The 24,376-nt window shown below is 35.4% G+C and overlaps 5 protein-coding genes across 5 annotated transcripts; 3 read left to right on the forward strand and 2 right to left on the reverse strand.

Annotated features, from left to right (window-relative positions):
• Positions 1-2,138: 2,138 nt before the first annotated feature.
• Positions 2,139-3,992, reverse strand: LOC111803985 (pentatricopeptide repeat-containing protein At5g42450, mitochondrial-like). Its single transcript, XM_023688617.1, has one exon. It carries the CDS (start codon positions 3,749-3,751, stop codon positions 2,207-2,209), a length of 1,545 nt encoding a protein of 514 aa, XP_023544385.1. The 5' UTR covers positions 3,752-3,992; the 3' UTR covers positions 2,139-2,206.
• Positions 3,993-4,593: 601 nt separating this feature from the next.
• LOC111803986 (diaminopimelate epimerase, chloroplastic-like) lies at positions 4,594-7,903 on the forward strand. The gene is made up of 9 exons (XM_023688618.1): positions 4,594-5,013; positions 5,341-5,508; positions 5,602-5,672; positions 5,953-6,010; positions 6,284-6,463; positions 7,011-7,095; positions 7,195-7,254; positions 7,340-7,413; positions 7,552-7,903. Exons 1-9 carry the CDS (start codon positions 4,612-4,614, stop codon positions 7,669-7,671), a joined length of 1,218 nt encoding a protein of 405 aa, XP_023544386.1. The 5' UTR covers positions 4,594-4,611; the 3' UTR covers positions 7,672-7,903.
• Positions 7,904-10,119: 2,216 nt separating this feature from the next.
• Positions 10,120-16,764, forward strand: LOC111803151 (kinesin-like protein KIN-5B). The gene is made up of 24 exons (XM_023687438.1): positions 10,120-10,233; positions 10,357-10,581; positions 11,171-11,300; positions 11,365-11,520; positions 11,614-11,951; positions 12,046-12,184; positions 12,386-12,483; positions 12,613-12,769; positions 12,847-12,916; positions 13,011-13,087; positions 13,285-13,338; positions 13,418-13,498; positions 13,609-13,720; positions 13,805-13,891; positions 14,187-14,362; positions 14,439-14,600; positions 14,701-14,808; positions 14,900-15,058; positions 15,137-15,220; positions 15,307-15,512; positions 15,613-15,714; positions 15,801-15,910; positions 15,995-16,146; positions 16,292-16,764. The coding sequence occupies exons 2-24, from the start codon at positions 10,400-10,402 to the stop codon at positions 16,496-16,498; spliced, it is 3,147 nt and encodes a 1,048-aa protein (XP_023543206.1). The 5' UTR covers positions 10,120-10,233; positions 10,357-10,399; the 3' UTR covers positions 16,499-16,764.
• Positions 16,765-18,678: 1,914 nt separating this feature from the next.
• LOC111804504 (zinc finger protein ZAT11-like) lies at positions 18,679-19,237 on the forward strand. Its single transcript, XM_023689334.1, has one exon. It carries the CDS (start codon positions 18,754-18,756, stop codon positions 19,219-19,221), a length of 468 nt encoding a protein of 155 aa, XP_023545102.1. The 5' UTR covers positions 18,679-18,753; the 3' UTR covers positions 19,222-19,237.
• Positions 19,238-19,821: 584 nt separating this feature from the next.
• On the reverse strand, positions 19,822-23,996 carry LOC111804484 (WAT1-related protein At2g37460-like). Its single transcript, XM_023689306.1, has 7 exons — positions 22,580-23,996; positions 22,414-22,476; positions 22,222-22,338; positions 21,904-22,144; positions 21,500-21,661; positions 20,634-20,785; positions 19,822-20,159 (listed from the first exon to the last, which is right to left on the reverse strand). Exons 1-7 carry the CDS (start codon positions 22,774-22,776, stop codon positions 19,976-19,978), a joined length of 1,116 nt encoding a protein of 371 aa, XP_023545074.1. The 5' UTR covers positions 22,777-23,996; the 3' UTR covers positions 19,822-19,975.
• Between the last annotated feature and the right edge of the window lie 380 nt (positions 23,997-24,376).

Here is a 24,376-nt window from a genome sequence, read left to right on the forward strand (position 1 = left end):
TTTTTTTTTTTTTTTTCCATTTTCTTCCAAAACAAACTAATAATCTTAAATTTTAAATTCACACCTTCAACAAAAACTTTGTGCATTTAGTATTGTTTTTTTTCAATACCCATCAATTTCTTTCCAAACACGAGTGCAGAAAAGACAAGACGATTAGGCTAAAGAAAAGGAAGTACGTCCAGCAACTGTGGTTAACAGTGATGAGAAAGAGCCGACAATCGAAAATTACGATCTGAATAAATATTTCACTTAAATGTCCGTTTTTCAAGATCTCGAGAAACCATTAGATTAATGAATCTGGCTGAAAAACTATCCTTAATCAAACCATTCCCTTTGCATCACGTAAATTATACATTCAATTCACACAATTTTTTAAATTGTTTTTTTATTCGAAAGTATATTACAAGCTAATAATTGCAAACACTTATTCGTAAAATTTAATTTATTCCCTAAATATAATTATAAATAATTATGTTTTTTAAATTCACGTGCTCTCATCTTAGTAGATATTGTCGAGCTTTCCATATCTTTAGAATGTTTTGTTTCTTTCTCTAACCAATACGAGATCTGACAGTCCACCCACTTAAGGGTTCCAATGTCTTAGTTGGCATACCACGCTCTGTCTAACTCTGATACTATTTGTAACCGCTCAAACCCACCACTAGCAAATATTGTCCATTTCACTTCTGAGTTTCCTTTCAAAATTTTAAAACGTGTCTGCTAGGGAGAGGTTTCCACACACTTATAAAGAAAATTTAGTTTCACCCTCCAACTACGCGTGCCGTGACGGGGTACATTGAATAATTAATGTAAACTTTTGTCATAAACTTAAACTAGTACACATCACTTTCAATGAAACACAGTGTTTATGAATTGGAGATATTCCAAAAATGGGCAAGCAATTCCAAACTCAATCACATGCCTTCCTATTATCAACTTAGAATCTTTCCAAAGATCTTCAAATTCTCAATGCTAATTAAAATATATTGAGATTAATTTATGCGGTTGGGTGAAAATTAAATTTGTGTTTTTTGTGGACCAAAATGCAAAAAAACAAAAAAGTAAAGGGGCTAGGACAAAAATTTAGAGAAAATTTGAGGGTAGGACGGTGAAAAGTGAGAAATATTCCGAACTCATTAGCCACCGAGAGATGAAAGCTATGGGATAGGGGTTGAAAATGGTTTATTTGACATATCATGGTTCAATAATTGTCGGGTTAGATCGTTTGCCTCGACTAGAGGTAATTTTATACCATATTACTTCAACTATACGTTTTACTACAGTTTCACTTATGCTAAATCTGTTATTCAATAATTGTCGGGTTAGATCGTTTGCCTCGACTAGAGGTAATTTTATACCATATTACTTCAACTATACGTTTTACTACAGTTTCACTTATGCTAAATCTGTTATTCTATCATGTGAATGATTGCAAATCATGTTTTTTTTATGGTGTGGATTGATCGACGTTGGAGGAATTTACTCTGGGATGTCGAAACGTCAATTTTCTCGGTGAGTAGTATTTGGTTTCTTGTTGGGTTGCAACTTCCCACATGGCACCTCGTGATTGGCCATGTATTTGGTGCAGCCGAGCTAGCTGGCAAATATTACTTGGTGTGGCAAGTTAGTTTATGGTTGTTGTTGTAACGACCCAACCCCTCTGTTAGCAAATATTGTTGTTTTTAGGCTTTCTATCAAAGTTCTTAAAACGTCGTACCCTTCTATAAAGAATGTTTCGTTCTTCTCCCCAACTGATGTGGGATCTCACAATTCATCCCTTCGAGCCCCAGCGTCCTTAGCACTCGTTCTCTTCTCTAATCGATGTGGGACCCACAATTCACCCTCCTTTGGGGCCCAGCATCCTTGTCGGCACATAGCCTCTTGTCCACCCCCTTCGGGACTCAACTTCCTCACTGACACATCGCCTGCCATTTGTAACGCCCCAATCCACCGTTAGCAGATGTTGTCCTCTTTAGACTTTTCCTTTAGGGATTCCCTTCAAGGTTTTTAAAACATGTCTACGGGAGAGAGATTTCCACACCCTTATAAAGAATGCTTCGTTCTTCTCCTCAATTGGTGTGGGATCTCCCAGATTTTGTCGTCCTCGTCTAAATAAATAAATTCATACAGAGAATTATTGAGCAAATTGTTTCTACCCTTTCAAGTTGCAATAACTCTTGTCAACCTCATACCAATCATATCCAATTTATGAATCTGAAAGAAAGTTGAAATCTTCACTCTCTTTCAAGTGTTCAACAAAAAATTTCAAGGTAGAACAAATTTCATCCTTTTGGTGGTGATTTTTGTCACCAGTTACAAAGACATGAACTTTGCTCCTAATTTCAATCCAACTGCAACCCGGAATTCTCTTCATCCCCTTCTCCTTCATTTCCCTTCTTAAGATCGACACGCTATGCCATTTCCCGGCTGCTGAATGCACGTTCGACATCATTACATACGACGAGACATCACTTGGATCCAAGGCCAGGATTCTTTGAGCTGCAAGCTCCCCAAGTTCCATATTCGAGTGAATTTGGCAGCCCCCAAGCAATGCCTTCCAAAACCCGATCCCTGGATCGAAAGGTAGGTCGCGTATAAACTCCTCTGCTTGTCTAAACTGACCTGAACGTGAGAGCAAATCGACCATACAAGCATAATGCTCGGGTTTTAACAAGCTGGGGTTCTCGAGTTTCGCCTGATTGAAATATGAATAACCTTCATCAACTAGGCCAGCATGATTACAAGCCCATAACAAGCTAAGAAGTGTCACTCCATTGGGTTTGCAGCCTGAAAAACTCATCCTCTGGTAGAAATCTATGGCTTCCTTTCCCCTACCATTTTGAGCATAACCACAAAGGACAGCATTCCATGAAACTGTATTTCTTTTGTCAAGCAATTTATTGAAAACCAACAAACTATCTTCCATACTTCCACATTTTGCATAAAAACTAATAAGTGAATTGCTCACGAACACGTCGAGATCGCCCAAGAACTTGATACCACAAGCATGAAAACTCCTCCCTATTCCAATGGAAGCTATATTAGCAGCAGCACATAAAGCACAAGGAAAAGTAGATTGAGTGGGCAAAAACCCTTCTCTGAGCATATCAATGAAGAGATGCACGGCATCTTCATTGTGTCCCTTTCGGCTAAACCCGCCAATCATCGCATTCCAGGACACGATGTTTCGCTCGGGCATTTCATCGAACACCCGGAACGCATCTTGAATCTTCTCGGTTTTCAAGTACCCAGAAATCAAACTAGTGTAAGAAACCACATTAGGCATCTTGATATCATCAAAAGCCCTTTGAGCTTCCTCAATGACACTCAACTTGACATACAAATCCAAAGCCGCACTACCAACAAACACATTAGAATGAAGGCCTATTTTTATGGCACAAGCATGAAGTTGCTTGCCAATATCAATGTCCCGGAGTGCCGTAGCAGAGTGAATCACAGTGCCAAAAGTGAACTCATTGGGCCTTAAATTTAACACAAACATTGCAGAAAATAGACCCAACGCCTCTTCGTGCTGATGCTGCCTTGCGCAGCGCCCAATCATAGCGGTTGCAGAAACCACGTTTATTTGAGGCATTTTGTCGAACAGTTGGCGGGCATCCAATTCACCGCGAGGAAATGGGGGTTTCTTGGATTGTTCAGCCGGAGTAACAACGGCGCCATGGGCATCCGCTTTGAGTTTGATCAATTGCCTACAAGATGAAGCATAAGATCTTCTCCATATGGGTATCATATGGCTGGGTTCTGAACTTGGAAGATTGGAGATCGGACCGACGAGCTCGAATCGCTATTGTTTAGCGGCAAGCACAACAGAGCTACTGTAAATTATTGAGCTTAGATCATCATCAGCTTAAGAATTCAGAAGATTTGAAGGATTCTGTACTCCATTAATGGCAGTTTTTGATACAATTTTCAAATGGAAGAAGAACCCAATTGCTTCAAAAGCTTATCTTCATGTCAAAAAATAAAAGAATATATTAATAGACAATAAAACATCGCGAAATTAAAAGAAGTTTCCTTAAAAAAATTCTATGAAAAATTAATCATTTAACTTAAATATTTCTAAAAATAGATTTAATTGAGATTTAAAACACTAAACTTAAAATGAAATTTAAATAATTATCCAAATATCTTTTTATATTTTTTAATTTATTTAAAATGCATCTAAAATGAAATTTAAGGAAGAAAATAATATATATATATTTTTTTATCCTTTTAAAATTTAATAATTACTTTTCTTTTTATTTTTTACTTTTAAAATATTGTATTTTTACCCTTAATTTATTGGTTTAATTTCAATTTAGTCTATGGACTATAATATTTAATTATTTAAAATAGTTAAAATAATTATGATCAAATTAATTTTTTGTCACTAATAAAAATAATTGAAGGATCCACTTTTTATTACTATTTTAAATTAATTAATTAATTAAAAGTTAATAATAAAAAATAGAGTACAAGTATAAAATCTATAATTTTAAGGACTAGATAAAAATTAAATTAAAAAAAATTAATATTTGAAATATAAGGGCCGAAGGAAAGATAAGCCCAAACCACGTGTTCTGAAATATGGGCTTGGCCGTTTTATGGCCCATGGCCAGATCAGCAACGACGACTCCTTTCCCCGTCGTATATGCTCCGACTTCTCTGTTGCGCTGCTTCTGCTCACCGAAGAGGGAAGTCTCTACTCCGACACCACAGGCAGCCATGGCCATAGCCGCCACCATTTCTCTTCCACTTACTTCTCCATCTCGACGCTCTCTCGCCTCAATTTCTTCTCTCCGATCGTCTGTTGCTTCCACGCTTCAACTGGATTCCTTTTCGAAGTATTCGGCGCGGAGAAGAAGCCCTAGGCTCTCTGTATCCGCGTCTTCCGCGTCTTCCGCTGGCCTTGAAGTTACAGAGAAAGCGCTTTCGTCTTCTTTTCTTGACCGGAGAGAGAGTGGCCTCCTTCACTTTGTTAAATACCATGGTCTTGGCAATGACTTCATCCTGGTAATGACTTTTTGAGTGTACTGCCTGATATGATTTTGTTTTGTTTTGATTTTCTTTAAATTGATTGTAAATGTTTGGTCTATCTATGGCTTATCTGTTGGAGCTTTGGATTTGAAATGGTGGAAGTCTGAAATCGGAACTTTGTAACTTAACTTTGCTACTCCAGTGATGTTAATCATGGAGAATCACATGGATTTTAATAAGAAACTAATTGGAAACTTTTTCTCGGCCAGTCTTCTCTTCATGCAGGATAGTTTTATTCATTCTCAGCTAATCAGTCTGCATTTTGGTATTAGTCTGATATTAATTGCAAGTGAGCTTGAATAGGTCGATAATAGGGACTCATCAGAGCCTAGGATCACCCCGGGGCAAGCTGCGAAATTATGTGATCGAAACTTTGGGATCGGTGCTGATGGAGTTATCTTTGCTCTGCCGGGCGTTAATGGTACGGATTATACCATGAGGATATTCAATTCCGACGGGAGTGAACCGGAGGTAATTAATTGTTTTCTTCAGAAATAATTTCCTGTTATTGTATTTCTATCGATTACGTCTGAGTCTGAATTTTTGTGCGCTTGTATCTTATAGATGTGTGGTAATGGAGTACGATGCTTTGCCAGATTTATTGCGGAGCTTGAGAATTTACAGGGAAGGCATAGGTATATCTTCTGCTGTTTTACCATTGTTTTATCTTTTCAGGCCTGCATACCGTTCCAACGTAGTATAGCCCTTTCAAAACACTACTTAAATTTACCTTTCGATATTAATATTTCAAAGACGAACGATTTGCTTTATATTCCTGGTCCTGAGCTAAGAAATCTGTTTCCTTGTGTTGTTGACCTATAAAACTAATTAAATTGTTATAGCTTAGATCTTTTATTTCATGTTCATTTATGTATTAATTTCTGAGTGAACAGTTTTCTATACATGATCTTGCAGTTTCACTATTCATACTGGTGCTGGTCTCATTGTTCCACAACTTCAGGATAATGGACTGGTATATCTCGACAGATTTTTTAATCTACAGTCAACTGCTGTTAAAAATTTTTAGAGTTCTTGTGAGGAATTTTGGGTCTTTTTTTAGGTTTAATGCTTCGCTTTGGGCATCTGTTCACTGTGCTTCTTTATACTTTCTGCCACTTTTCTCCATGAAAGTGTAGTAGCCTTAATAGGCACATCTTTACCATTTCTTTCATTGGAAAATGCAATCTGTGTCTTTTCAATTTNGGGGGGGGGGTCGGTTCCCATCTTAACGTACATGCAATTTCAGGTAAAAGTAGACATGGGCGAACCAATTCTCAAAGCATCAGATGTGCCTACACGATTGACACCAAATACGGACCAATCTGTTGTTAAGGCAGAGATAGAAGTAGATGGAGTTGCATGGAGCGTGACCTGTGTCAGTATGGGAAACCCCCATTGTGTAACTTTTGGCAACAAAATTGAGCAGGTATTTATTTAGAAGTACATTTTGTAACATCTCATTCACTGTTCTAAATCTTCTTAAAGTTCTTAAAGTGGATTACTTTGGCTTGCCCTTTTGTTTTCTCTTCTTTTACTTAAATATAATCACTTATCAAGTTATATATATTGTGTACGTGATGTAGTAGATTAGAGACAATAAGTGACGATTTAATATTAAGTACAAGAATTTCTGAGTACTTTGTTGGCTCCGGTCCGTAAGAGTACACAAATTGTATTTATCAGAATTTAGTTGATTGATTGAGATGTGTTCAACGTTGTTATGTTATCTTTTAGAGCATTCATGAACCATGGAGTACAATTATATTAGGAAGCAATACTAATGATGTCTAAGCTCCTTTCACATTGAAATCATTCCTTTCCTCCTTTGATCTAAAATAGCTTACGGCAGTTTAAACCCTTTAATGCAACTTCCTAGAGTCTTGAGGTACATATGACTGCCTCTAGTCATTCTGTTGGGGTTCAACTTTACCGTTTATTTACTACTTGTGCTGATTTAGCATGGTCATGAACAGAATCTGCAGGTTGATGACATCAATTTAGCTGCAATTGGTCCAAAATTTGAACATCATGAGATGTTTCCAGCACGAACAAATACAGGTTTGTTTCTTAGCGAGTTGGCACGAAAATTTTCTTTTATTTTTACGTAGATGGTCTTTTTACACTGCTCATGCTGTTTTTTCTTGATGCCCACGACAGAATTTGTGCAAGTCTTCTCCAATTCACACCTTAAAATGCGTGTTTGGGAGCGTGGTGCAGGTACAAATTTGATATAATTTAAAGTTGTAAGCATATAATTATTGAAACGCTTCATAACAAACCTGCCTTCTCAATGTCACTACAGGCGCGACGCTTGCTTGTGGAACCGGAGCCTGTGCGGTTGTTGTTGCAGCAGTTCTTGAAGGTCGTGCTGGGCGGGTAAGAAGATCAATTGTATCTTGTAAACACAACGGAAACAATATAACATGGTTTCATCAGACAAAAAAATAAAGATCATGCGAATTTCAATCCTTTCCTTTAAATTTCCTAACTTTTGATTCAAATGTGTCGAGACAGAATTGCACCGTTGATCTGCCTGGAGGACCATTACAGATAGAATGGAGTGAGCAAGACAACCACGTATACATGACTGGACCTGCCGAAGCAGTGTTCTATGGATCGGTTCCCCTACAATAAAATCATCCCATAGAATCAGGACAAAAGCAACTGTCAATTTTTGGTCTCTCAGCCGGCACACAGCTCCTTTAGCCCCCTCGACAAGTACCATTAAAACCTGTACGTGGCAAGTTATGAAATGCTTCTTCTGCTTGAACTTTCATGATTCTGTTATGCACATTGTCCTGTTTGAATTATATTGTCTTCTGTTTCTTGAGAATAAAAGTTTTGTCTTTGCTTTTGTACTGATACATAATTTCGAACATGCAGAGTAGACTTATTTTGCTTTGATTTCTTTTGTTGGCTCTGGTTAGTGTTGAGTTTCCCACTAAACACTCCAAATATTATCCGTTATGTATCGCCATCAGCCTCACAGTTTTAGAATGTGTCTATTAGGGAGAGTTTACCGTCCAAACCCAACACTAGCAAATATTATCTGTTTTGGCCCGTTACGTATTGCCGTCAGCCTCAGGTTTTAAAATGCGTTTATTAGAGAGATGTTTCCACACCTTTATAAAGAATACTTATATTCTCTTCTCCAATCGATGTGAGATCTCACACTCCTCTATCGTGAACATTATCCAGTGTGGTTATGCTTACTTTGGAATAGTGCCTAGGATAGAATTAATAGTATTAATTTCTATGGAGGTGGATAGACTGTTGGAGGAGGTATAGGAGGGGACAAGGGTTAATATTGAAGTGTTACCCCTTCTTCAGTCCCTTTCGATACTTAGTTCTTGTGCTCCCTTTTGTTTTCTGATTTCGGTTGGGCTGTTTTTTTATGTCCTTGTATTCCTTTCCTTATCGAAGTACGGTTTCTTACAACATGTGGAGTATCGAAATTTGAACTTTCAACTTCATAGTAAGAAACATGTGCCAACTACCAGCGAGCTATGCTCGTGTTGGCGAACAAGTTCCTAGCTTGCTATTTGCTCTTAGTTGATTACAAATGATCGTATAGATTTTTACAACAACCTTGTCTCGATGAACACATTTGCTCACGTAAGAATGGATTCCAAAAAGATTCTCAAGTATATTTTGGTTCATACATTTGCTCCTAATTCAAATTAGTTGACGATCTCGATAAAACTTTTGGGAAGTAATAAGCATTAAAAAATAGTTGCTTATTTTGAGATTCGCTAAAGTGTATTCAATTTGAAAAAGGGGCCATCAAATTCCTTGTCAGACGTGGCAAAATTACCTACCCCTACTGTAATTGGCCACACATTATGCAATAAAATACTTTCCTTTTCAAGTGCATTTTCTTTATAACCAATTATATTATTCCAAAAATACCCCATTCTTCCAATTCAATTACTTTTATTAATGTTAAATGTATCTTTGATTTTATTCTAGAAAAAGAATACACCATCGGAATATATTTTTAGAATTTATAAACTATAATTTTAAAAATTAGAATATCATTCTTATGGTTCGATAAAACTCCATACGGTAGGGATTAATTTCTAGAGTTTTATAAAATTATAGGATGAATTCTAGATTTTTAAACCCGGAACTAAAGGGATCAAATTTGAAATTTAACATTTTTATTAATTTAATATTAACTATATATTATATTTATCTTGAGTTCGGAAGACTTGCCAAATCTAAATTATTTTTTTGTCGGTATAATAAATGTGAGGATAAAGATTTGAATATGAGGTATCTTAAAAGTTGAGATGTTCGACTAAATTGTATATTAACTTTTAACATTATTCGTACCTGTTTCTCAGTTTGATTAATACTCCATATTGTTGGGCAACGATGCTCATATAATATACTAAACAAATTATAAATGAGTTTTGTGTATATTTTTCTTAAAACATTTTTAATAAAAGTTGTTTTAAATAAAATATTTATATGGTTGGTTTGGTTGTATTACATTTAAAAGTGATTCTAAATACGTTATATTACTATAATTTATTTAATAATAAAACACGAACATAGTTGAGCAGTTAAAACATTTAATCCATACCTTGAAGCTAGACGTTTAAATCTTTAACTTTACTTTTATTGTTTAAATCTTTAACTTTACTTTTATTGTCCTAAAAAGAATCGGGACAATTATTTTTTGAAAAATTAAATTTCAAGAGTTTCTTTGAAAATATATATTTTAAAATCAATTAGATTAAAAAATATATTTTTTATTTAATTAAGAAGGAAAAATTTTAATTTATAAATTTCAGAAATTAAATGGTTGTAATATTTAATTAATTATCCCAAAAAAGCAGCCCTTTTTTACTCCCTTTTCTTAAGGATTAAAAAAAAAAGAAAAAAAAAAGAAAAAAGGAAAAAAAAAAAAGCTTTTTGGAGATAAATCCAACGAATTGCAATTGCAGGCTCTAGTGGTGCCCCAGAAATTTGAATTTCTTTCTGGAGTGGGACCCGCCAGCGTTCATTGAATTCAAATTTACGAATCTAACGGCTACTTTCTCCTATATGTAAAAATGTAGTGGACAGTATCCGAGGGATCACAGACAAGAAACCTTTCCCCCCCTTTCTTCTCCATAGCGCTGCTCTCCAATTCAAGCGATCTTCGAATCGAACGCGGGAACAACTCTCTCCATTGCATCTTCGATTGAGGTTTTCCTCTTCTTTTCTCCGATTTCTGTTAATGTATATGAATTTATGAGCGAGGAGAATACGGTGAATTGGAATCTCTTTTGTTCTGAAGTAGTTGTTTCGATCCTGTTTTGTTCACTGTAGGTTGGTGGTGATTTTCTGCTAGTTTTTGAAATCGAGAAAGAAAATGGTGCCACTGACGCCTGATCAGTCTAAGAAATCCGGAGTTGGAGTTACGCCATCTCCAGCTCCATTTCTGACTCCTCGTCCCGAACGGCGGCGAACTGATTCTAGAGGCTCTGATTCGAGTTCTAATCATCATCAGAATAGGGATAAAGAAGTTAATATCCAGGTTGTGCTGAGATGCAGGTGAGTTTGTTTGAGTGTTAGAAGTAGATCCACTGCCTGATTCTTTGCAGATTCTCATTCCACTTGATTCATTAGGTTAAAGAAGAATCTATTGGATTTAGTTTTCCGTTTGAAATGATTTCGAGAAGTATATACAACTAACAGGGTTTCTGGACCAGCTCTTACTTGGCTTTGCTCTATTGTTCTTTGTTATGTGTGTATCTTCGTACTCTTGGTGAATTGCTTGTGCCGACCTCAAATAACCTGCTGATGTTCTTGCAACTGTCTTCTGCTTCCTTTTCTTCACTTGAAAGCTCTTATAACATTAAACTTTGATTTAATTATCATATTTCTTGGCTTTGCTCCGACCAAAAATTCCAGAGCAATGTGTCTTTTGATGTCCATATCGCTTTTGAAACCAAGCTCGGTGGATTTTTCAGAAGTACTGGCGACTTGTTTCCTGATTTTCTGCTTGTATGACCATGTTTTTTTTTTTTTTTAATCTCGTGATCTAATATTTAGAAATGAAGTGGTGATGATGAATTCTTTGAAAGTGTTGAGAATGTACATTTCTCTGAAGGGGACCTAATGTATTGTATTCCAATGGTAGGCCATTAAATGACGATGAACAGCGGTCGAACATTCCACAAGTGATATCATGTAATGAAGTAAGAAGGGAAGTCAGTGTCTTGCAAAGCGTAGCCAATAAGCAAGTAGATAGAATCTTCTCCTTTGACAAGGTAAGTTTCTGATACGTTAACTTTGTGATAATGGTTATTTTAGCTGACTATGAATGGTTGTCAGGTGTTCGGTCCGAAAGCACAGCAAAGATCAATTTATGAACAAGCTATTGCCCCTATTGTTAATGAAGTCCTTGAAGGCTTCAACTGCACCGTCTTTGCTTATGGGCAAACGGGCACCGGTAAAACATATACAATGGAAGGTGGGATGAAAAATAAGGTATGGATAGTCAAAACAAGAACCTTATATTTCATTTCCTTGCGTTCATGTATTCTCTGTTTTTGACATATATTTACCATGTCAAACAAATAGGGTAAGGATCTGCCTGCTGAGGCTGGTGTTATTCCACGGGCTGTTCGTCAAATTTTCGATACACTTGAAGAGCAAAATGCAGACTATAGCATGAAAGTGACATTCTTGGAGCTTTACAATGAAGAAATTACTGATTTGTTGGCTCAGGAAGATCAATCACGATCTGTAGAAGAAAAGCAAAAGAAACCTATTTCCTTGTTGGAGGATGGAAAGGGAGCAGTGGTCGTCAGGGGCCTCGAAGAAGAAGCAGTCTACAGTTTAAATGAGATATATACCCTTTTGGAACGAGGATCTGCCAAAAGGCGTACAGCAGACACCTTGTTAAACAAGCGGAGCAGGTATATCTTTATTAGCATGTTGATGAAAATGATTTGGATAATTGAAAAAATTGGAATCCTAACATGTTTTGTTCAATATGGTCTATTATTGCAGCCGCTCTCATTCTGTCTTTTCTATTACTCTCCACATTAAAGAATCATCCGTTGGTGATGAAGAACTGATCAAATGTGGAAAGCTTAATCTTGTTGATTTAGCAGGGTCAGAGAATATATCTCGCTCAGGTGCACGAGAGGTAAAAAAACTTGTGTATGCATAAAAAATCTTCACCATGACAAACAAGACAGAACTGAAGTTGATATACGGTCAATTGTGTTCATCATATTCTAACCTTGTCCCCATTCAGCTATGAATGAACATGAAGCCAAGAACCTTTTAGTTCAGCAGATATTTTTGTTGGTCAGATTTGAATCAATATACTGCTTTTAACTTTCAGGCTCGAGCAAGAGAAGCAGGAGAGATTAACAAGAGCTTACTTACCTTGGGACGTGTTATAAATGCATTGGTTGAACATTCTGCTCATATACCTTACAGGTATCTCCTAAAATTTATTAATATTACAAGCTTTATTTCTTTATCAGTAGATTTTCTTTTTTTTTTTTTTTTTTTATTATAACTGTTAATAATTTTGTGGCTCTTCTGTCATGGCAAATTCTATGGCAGGGATAGTAAACTTACTAGGCTGTTGAGAGATTCTTTGGGAGGGAAGACAAAAACTTGTGTCATTGCTACAATTTCTCCTTCTGTTAATTGTTTGGAAGAGACACTTAGTACGCTAGACTACGCCCATCGTGCAAAACATATCAAGAACAAACCTGAGGTTCACTCCCAAAAAACTGTTTATCCTATTAATTTTTACTCTTTTTCCCCAGTGCTGACAATGAAGTTTAATTGCAGGCAAACCAGAAAATATCTAAAGCTGTGCTACTAAAGGATCTGTATCTTGAAATAGAGAGAATGAAAGAAGGTTGGATAACTCTTTAACATATTTAGATTGACGTCTGTCTTAATAATCGAGGAGAAGTATCCTTTTTGTTTAATATATGCAAAAATTGTTGCAGATATTCGAGCTGCAAGGGACAAGAATGGTGTTTATATTCCACGCGAGAGATATGCTCAAGATGAAGCTGAAAAGAAGGTCAGTCTGGAACTTTTTTTTTTTCCTTTTATAATTCTGATTCTTTCAAAGCATTAGCTTTCAAAATTTGATAAATGGATTAAGACATATTGTCGCTGCTTAATAGTTGGTGCATAAGACATGAAAATTGGTTTAGACCCGAAAATTTCAAACAGTAATTTTGTATCCTTAAGCTTTTCATGGTAACTGCTCCACAGGCAAAATCTGAGAGGATTGAACAACTTGAAAATGAACTCAACCTTAGCGAGAAGGTCAGTTTTGCTCAACAAATAGTTTTATTCTTTCTCATCAACATTGTTTATAAGACTGCAAGGTTGCCTTTTCGTACAGCAAGTTGAAAGCTTCCGAGAGCTTTATCTGACTGAACAAAAGATGAAACTGGACATGGAATATGAGCTCAAGGATTGCATGGTACGAAGTCGTACACACTTCAAGATATTGTTTTTTCTTTTTGTTGGGTATATATCTACATAGAATGTCCTGAAACATTGCTTCTCTTCTCTACATACTTGTTCGTTCAGATAAATTTGGAAAGCCGGAACAAGGCATTGTCTGACCTACAAGACGAACATGGATTAGCCATTGCAGCCTTGAAAGAAAAGGAGTCCATCATCTCCCATCTGAAAACCTCAGGTTTGTTGTCTCTCAGTTATAAGAATTGTTAAAAAAAAAAAAATTTGCTTTCATTAAATAATCTTATTACTTTGGTACAAACAGAAAATTCTTTACTTCAACGAGCAAAGTCATTGCGCACAGACTTGCAGAATGCCTCTGAGGACATTAGTTTACTATTTGAAAAAATAGGTATGTCCTCTTTCCAAATAATTGAATTTTTGGATTGTAAAGTTTACCCTATGCAAAACTATTATTCTTATCACGATGATGCATAGTGAAAATCCAGATAATTTTGGTTTCTTATCATTGTGCAATTATGTTTATTTAATGCCATTAGTCTGGACAACGTAGTTTCGGGATCTCACATCGTAACGATAGTCCAGGCTGACGGCGATACGTAACGGGTCAAAACAGACAATATCTACTAGCAGTGAGTTTGAGTAGTTACGCATTATCCTAATAATTTTGGTTTCTCCCTTTACAGATCGGAAAGATAGGATGGAAGCAGAAAATCAGAGTAGGGTCTTAACATTTGGTTCTCAACTTGATCAGAATTTAAAAGATCTTCACAAGATCATCCTAGGATCTGTTTCTCAACATCAAGAGCAGCTAAGATGCATGGAAGAACATGCACACTCGTATCTTGCAAGTAAATCTGATGTAAGGAAAGAAAGAATCTTGTAAAGTTTCGATGCATGTTTGCCTTGTAACTAATTCATAACCTCCTCATTTTCAGGCAACTCAAATCCTGGAGACAAAAGTAGGAAAAATGGCTCAGACTTACTCTTCGGGAGTAGCTGCCTTAAGACAGTTAATCAAGACATTGCAACAGAATGTTTCTACCGATCTAGAACAGATGAATTCTACCGTATCATCACAGGCAATTAATGTTGAAAACGTATGAAATGCATAGGAATACCTTTTTTCTGTCCATTCATTTTCATTTATAAAGTTACATGTGAAAATTCTGACAATTCAACATGTGAAATTTTGTCCAGTTCTTGGTCAATGCAGTATTGGAGGCCAAGGAGGTTGTCAAGGAGATCCAGAGTTCTCTTGATGATCAGAAACAACTTCTTGATCTCTATATGCAACGACAAGAAGAGGTAGTGATCATTATTCGTAAAACTGGCTTTTAATGGTTAGGAGTTCTTGCCAAGTCCAATTAATTTAATCCTTGGAAAAAAAAAAATTCAGGGATTGCAACACAGTTTGGTTTCAGCACAGAAGATATCAAATGCAAGTATGAACATCTTTAATGAACTTCATTCCCATGCATCCAAAGTCATGACGCTGATTGAAGAAAATCAAATTGAGAAGTCCAACCAATTAGTGAATTTTGAGAAGACGTTCAAGGTAGCTAAAGCCAAATTGCCAATTGAAGTTTTTCATCGTTCGCTATCAATTTTTAACCCACTTAATTTTATGAAACAGGAGCAGGCAGAGAAAGAGGAGAAACAAGCTCTGGCGAACATCGCAGCCATTATTGCAAATTTGACATCTAAGAGGGCTGAGATGGTTGGTCAATGTTCTTCAATATCATTGGCATATTTTTTGAAAACTCGAATGAAGTCTTATGTGTCCTAACTTCTTAAATTCAATAGGTATCAGAGGCATCAATCAACATTCAGGAATTGAACCAACAACACAACAAGATATTACAGCAAGAAATGTCCTGCATGCAGGAAGTATCAAATTGTGCCAAGAAGGACATGAGTGAATATGTTGAAAAGGTGGAATCTCATTTCACAAAGAGCATGATTTCAGCAAATGAATCGAAGACCGAACTGGATAACGGAATCGTTGAATGGTAAGTTTTACTTGAATCATCTTTTGTGATTGAAAAAATAACCAGTCCCACAAAATGATTAAAGTTTTTGAGTATAAATCTGTTTTCTTACAATGTGTAGCTCAAAGAGATTGAATCATTCTCAAAAACTATGGGAAGATGCACAATCATCGGTGATAAAACTGAGTAAGAATGGTGCTACAGAGATAGAATCTTCTGTAAAGTGAGTTTTTGTTCTCCTACTTGTTCTTCAGTTTCTCATTGACTATGATTTGCAAAAAGTAAACTTCCTTAATTGTTTTAAAACAGGGATAGTATTTGCAAAAATCATTTTGCACATGAAGAATTTGCAGCTGTTTCTTCAACACTGGATGCTGACTTTGATGCTGAAGTCAGTGGTATACTGACTGCAGTAACTGGTACTTCTAGATACCTTTAAAATGCGTTGTTCTTTTTGAAAAACTACGTTTCTTATGCTTACTTCTGGTGAAAATCTTATGTAGATTCTCTGAGATTGGACCATGAAAATAAAAATGAGTTGGACTCGATTGCTACCTCGTGCTTGGACGACCTCAAATCCACGCAAGATAACCATGGACGAACCGTATCGAAAATCCGAGACCAGGCAGAACAGTGCCTCATAAAAGATTATCTGGTTTGCCTTTTTGCTTGACTACTGACTCCATTGATTTAATGAGCTTAGATCTGTTGCTGATAATAGCTAGCCATGATCATCATGTCCATATATAGCTTTGTTTACAAGAATTTTCATGATATGATAAAACTTCGATTGCGAACAGGTCGATCAACATGCCGACTCGACACCGAAGAAAAGAGTAATTGCGGTGCCAAGTTTAGGATCCATTGAGGAGATGAGAACTCCAGCACATCATCTGAAAGAAGGCATTTCAACAGAGAATAAGTTGAAATGGGGTTTGATAGAAGGCAAAGTTCAAGATGGAGCAGTGTTATTATCCTCAAGAGCTCCTCTTACAAGTATCAACTGAAAAAGAGCACCAAAACAAAGCTTGCTTCATGATGCTGTGAAGCTGCGAAAAAGATCCTTTTCATTTCATCACAGAATCTTATTAAGGTGAGTTTGATGATTGATTAGTGAAAATAGCCAGATGAGATGATGATGATGAAATTTATTCATCTTCTTCTTCTTCACTGTTTGTATATGTATCATTTTTTAGATTTAGTTTGTTCAAAGATGGATCAGATATTATTCCTTACTATATGAATATATATAATATTTTGATCTGTTTCTTCATGTTGTTGTTCATCATCAAAGCTAGCTTTCTGCAAGTCAATGATGCTTGTGTTGAAACCGCCAGGTGCCGGTTGGCGGCTGTTAGCCGCCGGGCCGTTCTTTCAAAGCACAAAAGTGATTGAGAAGTTTCAGCCTTCTCACGTGCTTCAGTTGAGGGCCCTCTTTAGAAAGACCACTTTTCAGAGATGATTAGGTATTCCCCTTTTGGATTAACTTGAAAATTTTCAACATCCAAACACGATTCATCACTATGTCAATGATTCAAGTTAGAGATTACATGGGATGAACATAGCATTTACTAAACTTTAATGATTCGGTATGCCAGTTAGGACGTTGGTCTTCACGAGTGAATTGTGAGATCTCACCTCAATTGAGGAGGGTAAAAAAGTCATCCCTTATAAAGATGTAGAAATCTCTCCCTAATAGACGTCCAGCAAAGACGCAGATCCTCAAGGGAGGTGGATTGTGAAATCCCACATCGGTTGGAAAAAGTAACGAAGCATCTCTCGTAAGGGTGTGGAAATCTCTCTCCAATAGATGCATGTTTAAAATCGTGAGGCTGGCAGTGGAACGAAATATTTCTTACAAGAGTGTGGAAACCTCTGCCTAATAAACCTATTTTAAAAATCATGAAGCCTACAATATCTACTAGCGATGTTCTTAAATTATTACAAAGTAAGTTAGGAAGAAGACAGAAGGCCGGCTGCCCGTTCCCTTTTTATAGTTCATATAAATTACAATTAATGTACACATGCTTTAAAAAGTTTTCAAATAATATTTATTTTTTGAGTTAATATTCAATTTTGTTTCTGGTCAACCTAATCAACTAAACTAATCATCTAAATTAATATTATATAAATAAAACATCATCATTATATAAATGAATAACTTGTCACGTATTTAATAGAATAAATAAATAATTAGTAAGAAATAAAAAAAATAATCGATCATATAGATACCAAGTAGCAGTAGCTAAATTTATAGCGTTGAATTAAACTGTTTAATCTAAAATTAAATATTATGTAATTATATAAATTATATATATATATATATAATGGATCATTACAAATTTGAACTTGCTATAAGACGTTGAATAGATAGTTTTTCAATTGGACACGTGGGTGAAGTACGGCTTCTAGAACACATGGGAGTTTTTATTAATTTTCCTAATTAAACATGATAATTGTGGGGATTTATTAAATAAAAAATAAACATATATATATCATAACTCACGTGTCAATTAATATTGTGATTAGTTTTATATTCCTTTGACACTGTCTTCTCAAACTCAATCACTTCAATTCAATAATCTTTTAAATAAAAATAATTATTATTATAAATACTAATAAATAAACAATTTTGTCAATTATGCCATTAAATTTATGATCTTATGATCGTTACTCGGTGACTTGAGATTCTAAGATACACTAATATTGTCCGTAAATTCCGACTCTCACACAGTTGACTTAATTGATTAGAACAAGTACTGCACAATCGTTATTCCAAAGAAAAAAGTCAAACGAAGATTGGGTTGGAAGCTTCCATGGAAGGTCGCCTATGGTCATACCCAGCTCGCCACCCATGACTTTTTTTATTTTTTTATTTTTTAAAAAAACTATTTATTGCTCACCAACTTCACTTATTTTTACACATTCATATTACGTCATTATTATTATTATTATTATTATTTAATTTTTGGATAAGGATTGTTGGATAAATTCTGGGACACGATTAATTGTTTCAGAGTCCAACTTGTTTAAACAAATTCCAGCCGCCAATATATATATATTTAAATTTTAAAAAAGGTCTGATTTTTGTTTAGTCAAACCAAAACCCACCAAGAATTCAGAGGTTAAATACTTACAAATCCCATCTCCTTCATCAAAATCAAATCTTTCCTTTTCCTCTGTAAAAAACCCATCAAAACAGAGCTCCTCTGCAACTCTTCTTCTTCTTCAAATTCTTCAAATTCTTCAAATTCTTATTCCCATGGCGGCTAAGAGAATCAGACAAGAATTCGAGGCCACCGACATGGCCAAATCCCCCATGTTTATCTCTTATGGAATTGAATCATCCAACCCCATCATTCCATTCCAAAACGCCTCTGTTTTCGAGTGCAAAACCTGCAACCGCCACTTCTCATCCTTCCAGGCTCTCGGCGGCCACCGGGCCAGCCACAAACGGCCCCGGACCACGGCGGAAGACCCCAAGGAGGCGGTGGATTTGAAACACAAAATGCACGAGTGTGGCCTCTGTGGACAGGAGTTCTCTTCTGGGCAGGCTCTCGGTGGGCACATGCGCCGCCACCGTGTGACGGCGGTGCCGGAGAAGATTCCGGTGCTGAAGAGATCTGGGAGTAGGAGAATTATGTGCTTGGACCTCAATTTGACGCCATTGGAGAATGACTTGAAGATGCTGTTCGGAAAAATGGCTCCAACCGTTGATCTTGTTCTTTGATTTTTATTTATTTATTATTTTTTGTGGAACTCTTTGATATTTTGGATTCTTTCATTTGTTATAATTTATAAAAATGATTCCTAAATTATTTTCAGTTCTTTCCCAAGAAAATTGGAAGTAATAATCACAAAATTTGTATAAATTCGTCTAATAAGATGAAAACGTCAATGAAATCGTTGTATAACCATAAATATTCATTTCCTTAGGTTATTGTTGGTCGGAAGAGACAACAATAAAAACTTGTTTAAATCAAAGGTATGTCAAACAATCCGAGCTCGAAGGATTGATCTACGCCCATATCTTACTTTTCGTACAACTTCAACTTTTGTTGCCCGTGAAAATGTCGAAATTCCTTTTTTGAGATCCAAAAACTTCTCAAAATATTGATCATATACTGAACGTCACGTCAAATTCGATAGAACAAAATAATAATAATAATCCAGTGAGGCACAAAAACCCAATAGGAAAGGTACCTACTGTAAGATGCCTTATTTGAACTCGAGTTTTTAAAATCAATACACCAAAGCAGAGTCTGTGTTTATCTCAAAAACATTAAATCGTTCTTTCATAATCAGTTTCTTGTTCGACAACAACTAAATATATTAAATACCAAAGTTTGTTTTACATTCATCGTTATCTTTCCATAACATTACACCCGACCCGAAGAACCCTAATAAAAAACCCTAATTTTCCGAAAATTATTCAGAAAAATTCAGGAAATCAAAGATGATTCATAAGGTTTTGGGTTCCAATTTCATGATTTTTGCTCATTGTTTGAATCAACAGAATTAAGTTCTTGAACTGATGATGAACTTTCTTCCATTTCTGTTGTTTGTTTGATGGGCAATTTCAAGTCTTCATTTGAGGAATTCCCATCTTTATTTTTCCCCCAAACAACAAGGTACAGTCCCACAATTATCACCCCAGCTCCAACAATCCTGCAAAATTATTATTTTTTAATTTAATATTAATAACATCCATAAAAATAATCGATCCAGAATGGTCTATATTCATCACTGATACGTTCCGTCGTTATAGGTTAAGAATGCTAAAAAAATTTGATGACTCAAAAAACCCGATCAACCGTTGGGTTGGGGTTATAAATTAGTTTGATTCATAAGTTACTGATGAGGTTGAATCGAATCCACCCGAATTTATTTTTAATTCTTTTTAACCAAATTAGATGATAAATTCAAATAAATGACCTAAACAACTTAACTTAACCATGGTTAGGTTAGGTTGGGTTTATTATTTAACCAACGTTACTTGGGTTGGAAAATTTAAAAACCGAACAGTTGAGTTGGGTTTAAAAAATGTCAAAACCCGATCCAATTCAACCTACGAACACCTCTACTTAACACTCAACTTCTCTCGAGACTCGATATTAATAATCAACTGGATATTGAAATTACCTGCCAAAGTAAAGACGTTCGCCCAAAATGAAGGAGCTCATGATAGCGACGATGACCATACTCAATGGGCTAAAGGCAGTGACAAACACAGGACCTTTGTCTTTCATCACTAATCCTTGAATGTAATAAGCAAGTCCTGAACAAAATATCCCCTGCCATAATTTACAAATTTTATTAACCACAAATATCTTAAATTCCTTTTAATATTTAAAAAATTATTTCTTTTTCTTTTTAAAATTAGAAAAATAAATAAATTATAATAAATAAATAAATAAAAATATCCCCTGCCATAATTTACAAATTTTATTAACCACAAATATCTTAAATTCCTTTTAATATTTAAAAAATTAATTCTTTTTCTTTTTAAAATTAGAAAAATAAATAAATTATAATAAATAAATAAATAACACAAATAAATGTTGGTATGGGAGATTATTTTCCTTTAATTATAATAATTATTATTTACTAAAAAATAGTTTAAATTATTTATTACCCATATATTTATATCTTAATAAACTTTCAGTTAAAATATTATTATATTTTTACTTTTTAATTGTCCAATTTTAATCTTTTTTTTTTAATTAAAATTAATTTTATAATTTGAATAAATCTTAAATCTAATCGTTTTTACAAAAATTAATTAAATAAAAATAATAATAGTTTTTATGTGTGAATATATATATTTATTAAGAATGTAATAGAGATTATTTTTTTTTTAAAATATTATTAAAAATATTATAGTAAAAAACCTATTAATTATTTCTATTAAATAAATAAAAAAAATAAATCTGAAAAACTGATTAAAATATATTTTAAAAAAATAGTACTGAAAATTTGAACTTAATTAAGAAATTAGTGGTGCTTACACTATAAACGGCAGCGAGCAATTGGGTTCCCCAACCAATGGACCAAACGGCGGCGTTTCCTCTTTCCATCACCAAAGCCAACACAGTGCCCTCCGCTGTGCCCAGCAGGCAGATCCAAGCCGTGAGAGAAAGCTCAGCTGGGTAAGCTTTCAAAGTGATTGCCTGTATATCCCAAATCATTGATCATTAATTTCTTTATATAATTATCGATGAATTATAGTTCTTTTTTCCCCTCAAAAGTGGGGGGGGGGAAATGGTTGAATTCGATTGTTGTTCTTTTTGTCAATCGTCGCGTGCTATTAAACTGTGTGATGGGAATAAAATCTTCTGTTGGGGGAATCAACAAATGGGTTCTTTTCGGATTAGATTATGGATTCGGGAATCTTGTGAGGGGAAAAGGGCACCTGAAGAATCATGAAGCAGGCCCAGCTGAAACACCCAATTGTGATCATAATTGAACCTTTGATTGTGTGTTGAAGGCTGATATCGCTCCTTTGTTGTGCATGATCTGCTCTCTGTTTCACCCAGAATAGCTCCAGAATTGGGCCTTTTATCAGTGTCATTATCATGGCTCCTCCTACTGTTGCTATTGTTCCCACCAATTTAGCTTGGCTTCTGATGCTTTTGATTTTAACCTTCTCTAGCCTGAAAAAAGTATGAGGAACTTCAATAACAGAGATTGGGTTTGGGTTATATGGTTTGGTTGTGCTTATTTTGATTACCTGAGGATCCAAGCCATTACAAAGGTGATGGCAGGGAGAATATTGCACATGGCAGCTGCAAAAGTTGCTGTTGTGTACTTCATTCCCAAGAAATATAAGTTCTGATCAATCACAGGCCTGTCAAAAGGGGGAGATTTTAAATGTTATGTTCTTGAAAGATTTACAAGGAGAAAGGGGTATCCAGGGCAGTACTCTAGCAAGCTGAGGATCATTAACTTGGCGAAGATTGGAATTGTCATCTTTGGTCTGACCTTCCTGGGAAAAGAAAAACAGCCTCAAAGGGTCACTTCATGCATGCATGTAAAGTGTTTGATAAAATGTCCCAACGAGGGAAACTGAGTGGAAGAGAGAAAAATACTTGTCAAAAATCAATGCAAAAGGAGCTATAACAATTGTGGCAACTGCATGGCGGTAAACAACAAGAACATAGTTGCTCATTCCTTGGTTCAGAGCTGCTTTAGACAGGATGTCCATTCCTGCAAGCCCAAACTGCAAGAACACCACAGCAAAAAAAGGCTTGGCTGAGACACACCATTGGCTAACTTGGGGATTCATCCTGATGCTGAAGGATGCTGAAGCTGCAAGATGAACAGGTGTGTTGCTATAATTTCTTTAATGTCTCATATTTGTTCTGCTTTTATAGGAAGTAAAATGCATAAAGCATATGACACATCTCTTCTTTCTGAAACCTTTCAAGCTCGTTGGAATCTATTAGGTATAAAAACATGGTTAGAATCGTGAACCCACTTCATTCATACATGTTTAAGGAAAAAGAATAATGTGATTAAGACACTAATGTTTAATTTGATAGTGCTTTCAATTATTCACTTAACTTTCTGTCACTGAGTGATCACTGATCTCATGAATGGTTTTGGGCCCCATAGTGGCTAAGGCACCCCACTTGCTAGAATTAATATATGCTCCAATTCCTATAAACAAATATTCCTTAAAGAATTTGATTATAAATATTTGGTAAGAAACCAGCTTTCATACCAAAATGGATTATATTTGATTATTTGATTATTACATAAAATGAACTTTATTTAGTGCACTATGTATATGTGTGTGGATAAAATCTCCAGATTACTCTTTCTAGAATTTTCTTTGCCATGTCCTTCATATGTGTGAACTAAGTTGTGAGTTTTGCATCCAGTGCATATTCGATCTCTCTTCGCAACGCAGTATATTAGTCTTGTTCTCTCGGCGTCTATCTTTTAAGTCATTGATTTCATATTGAGAAGCGGTGTTCAGTATTAAGCCTACACTCAATGCTTTTATTAAGGTTCAATACTCTTTGTGTTAGGCTTTCCTCCACCATGCTAGTTACTAACTTAGGTATCTAGCCTATAATCCATAGAGAATATCAAAGAGTTACTTTTTCTATGTCTATATCTTTTTGTAACACCCCGGTTTTAAAATGCGTTTTCTATGGAGAAGTTTCCACACCCTTATAAGGAATGCTTCGTTCCCCTCTCTAATCGTTGTGAGTTCTCACACTTTTAATCATCAAGGTCCTACTCTATGGTAGGTTTTGTTCATCCTAAAGTCCGCTTAACAGGATCACAAGGACTAAACTGTTAAGCTTTTCACAAAGGGGTTTGAACCCAAAATCTTGAAGAGTAAATCACCAATCAACCCAAAAATTTAAGTTGATAGTTTACGTTAAATTTAATTATTTCAGTACTTTAATACTCTCCCCGACTCGTGGGCTTGAAATTTTGGAGAATACCCAACGAGTGGAAATCAATATAAATTGGAGAGGAACTCGCATTACAAGATAGTTTGAACATGGGACCTCTTGATGTCATGTTATATATCAATATTTCAACGGTATCCCTAGACATCCCAAGTTCATACCAATTAAGCCACATCTTTGGGGTCTTATTCTATAAGTTTGATTTCATTAAATTTCTAATTCGATAATTAGGGATGAACTTGTCGACCATATCGAAAATTAGCTTAAACCCTTACTTTGTAGTTATATCATGTAACCAATTGGATCAAGTGGAATATCTATGACATATTTCTAACTAGAATTTTCATTTATGGATGCTCACTTCCTGGAATATCTTTTAGGCCTTTTCTTTTCCTTGTCCTTCCCAATGCGTTACTTGAAAGATTGAAAGTTCTCTCTCTCTCTCTCTTTAAGCCTTTC

The sequence above is a fragment of the Cucurbita pepo genome, chromosome LG10, assembly GCF_002806865.2.
Source record: "Cucurbita pepo subsp. pepo cultivar mu-cu-16 chromosome LG10, ASM280686v2, whole genome shotgun sequence".
Taxonomy (NCBI): Eukaryota; Viridiplantae; Streptophyta; class Magnoliopsida; order Cucurbitales; family Cucurbitaceae; genus Cucurbita; species Cucurbita pepo.

Excerpts from the sequence above, each read along its gene's own strand:
- LOC111803985 (XM_023688617.1), bottom strand. The coding sequence starts at position 3,751 with ATGATACCCATATGGAGAAGATCTTATGCTTCATCTTGTAGGCAATTG.
- LOC111803986 (XM_023688618.1), top strand. The coding sequence starts at position 4,612 with ATGGCCAGATCAGCAACGACGACTCCTTTCCCCGTCGTATATGCTCCG. Across the intron at positions 5,509-5,601 it reads CCGACGGGAGTGAACCGGAG|ATGTGTGGTAATGGAGTACG; the intron begins GTAATTAATTGT and ends TGTATCTTATAG. Across the intron at positions 6,464-7,010 it reads TTGGCAACAAAATTGAGCAG|AATCTGCAGGTTGATGACAT; the intron begins GTATTTATTTAG and ends GGTCATGAACAG.
- LOC111803151 (XM_023687438.1), top strand. The coding sequence starts at position 10,400 with ATGGTGCCACTGACGCCTGATCAGTCTAAGAAATCCGGAGTTGGAGTT. Across the intron at positions 11,952-12,045 it reads TTGTTAAACAAGCGGAGCAG|CCGCTCTCATTCTGTCTTTT; the intron begins GTATATCTTTAT and ends CTATTATTGCAG. Across the intron at positions 13,892-14,186 it reads TTTACTATTTGAAAAAATAG|ATCGGAAAGATAGGATGGAA; the intron begins GTATGTCCTCTT and ends CTCCCTTTACAG.
- LOC111804504 (XM_023689334.1), top strand. The coding sequence starts at position 18,754 with ATGGCGGCTAAGAGAATCAGACAAGAATTCGAGGCCACCGACATGGCC.
- LOC111804484 (XM_023689306.1), bottom strand. The coding sequence starts at position 22,776 with ATGAATCCCCAAGTTAGCCAATGGTGTGTCTCAGCCAAGCCTTTTTTT. Across the intron at positions 22,339-22,413 it reads ATGATCCTCAGCTTGCTAGA|GCCTGTGATTGATCAGAACT; the intron begins GTACTGCCCTGG and ends CCCTTTTGACAG. Across the intron at positions 20,786-21,499 it reads TGCTCGCTGCCGTTTATAGT|GGGATATTTTGTTCAGGACT; the intron begins GTAAGCACCACT and ends AAATTATGGCAG.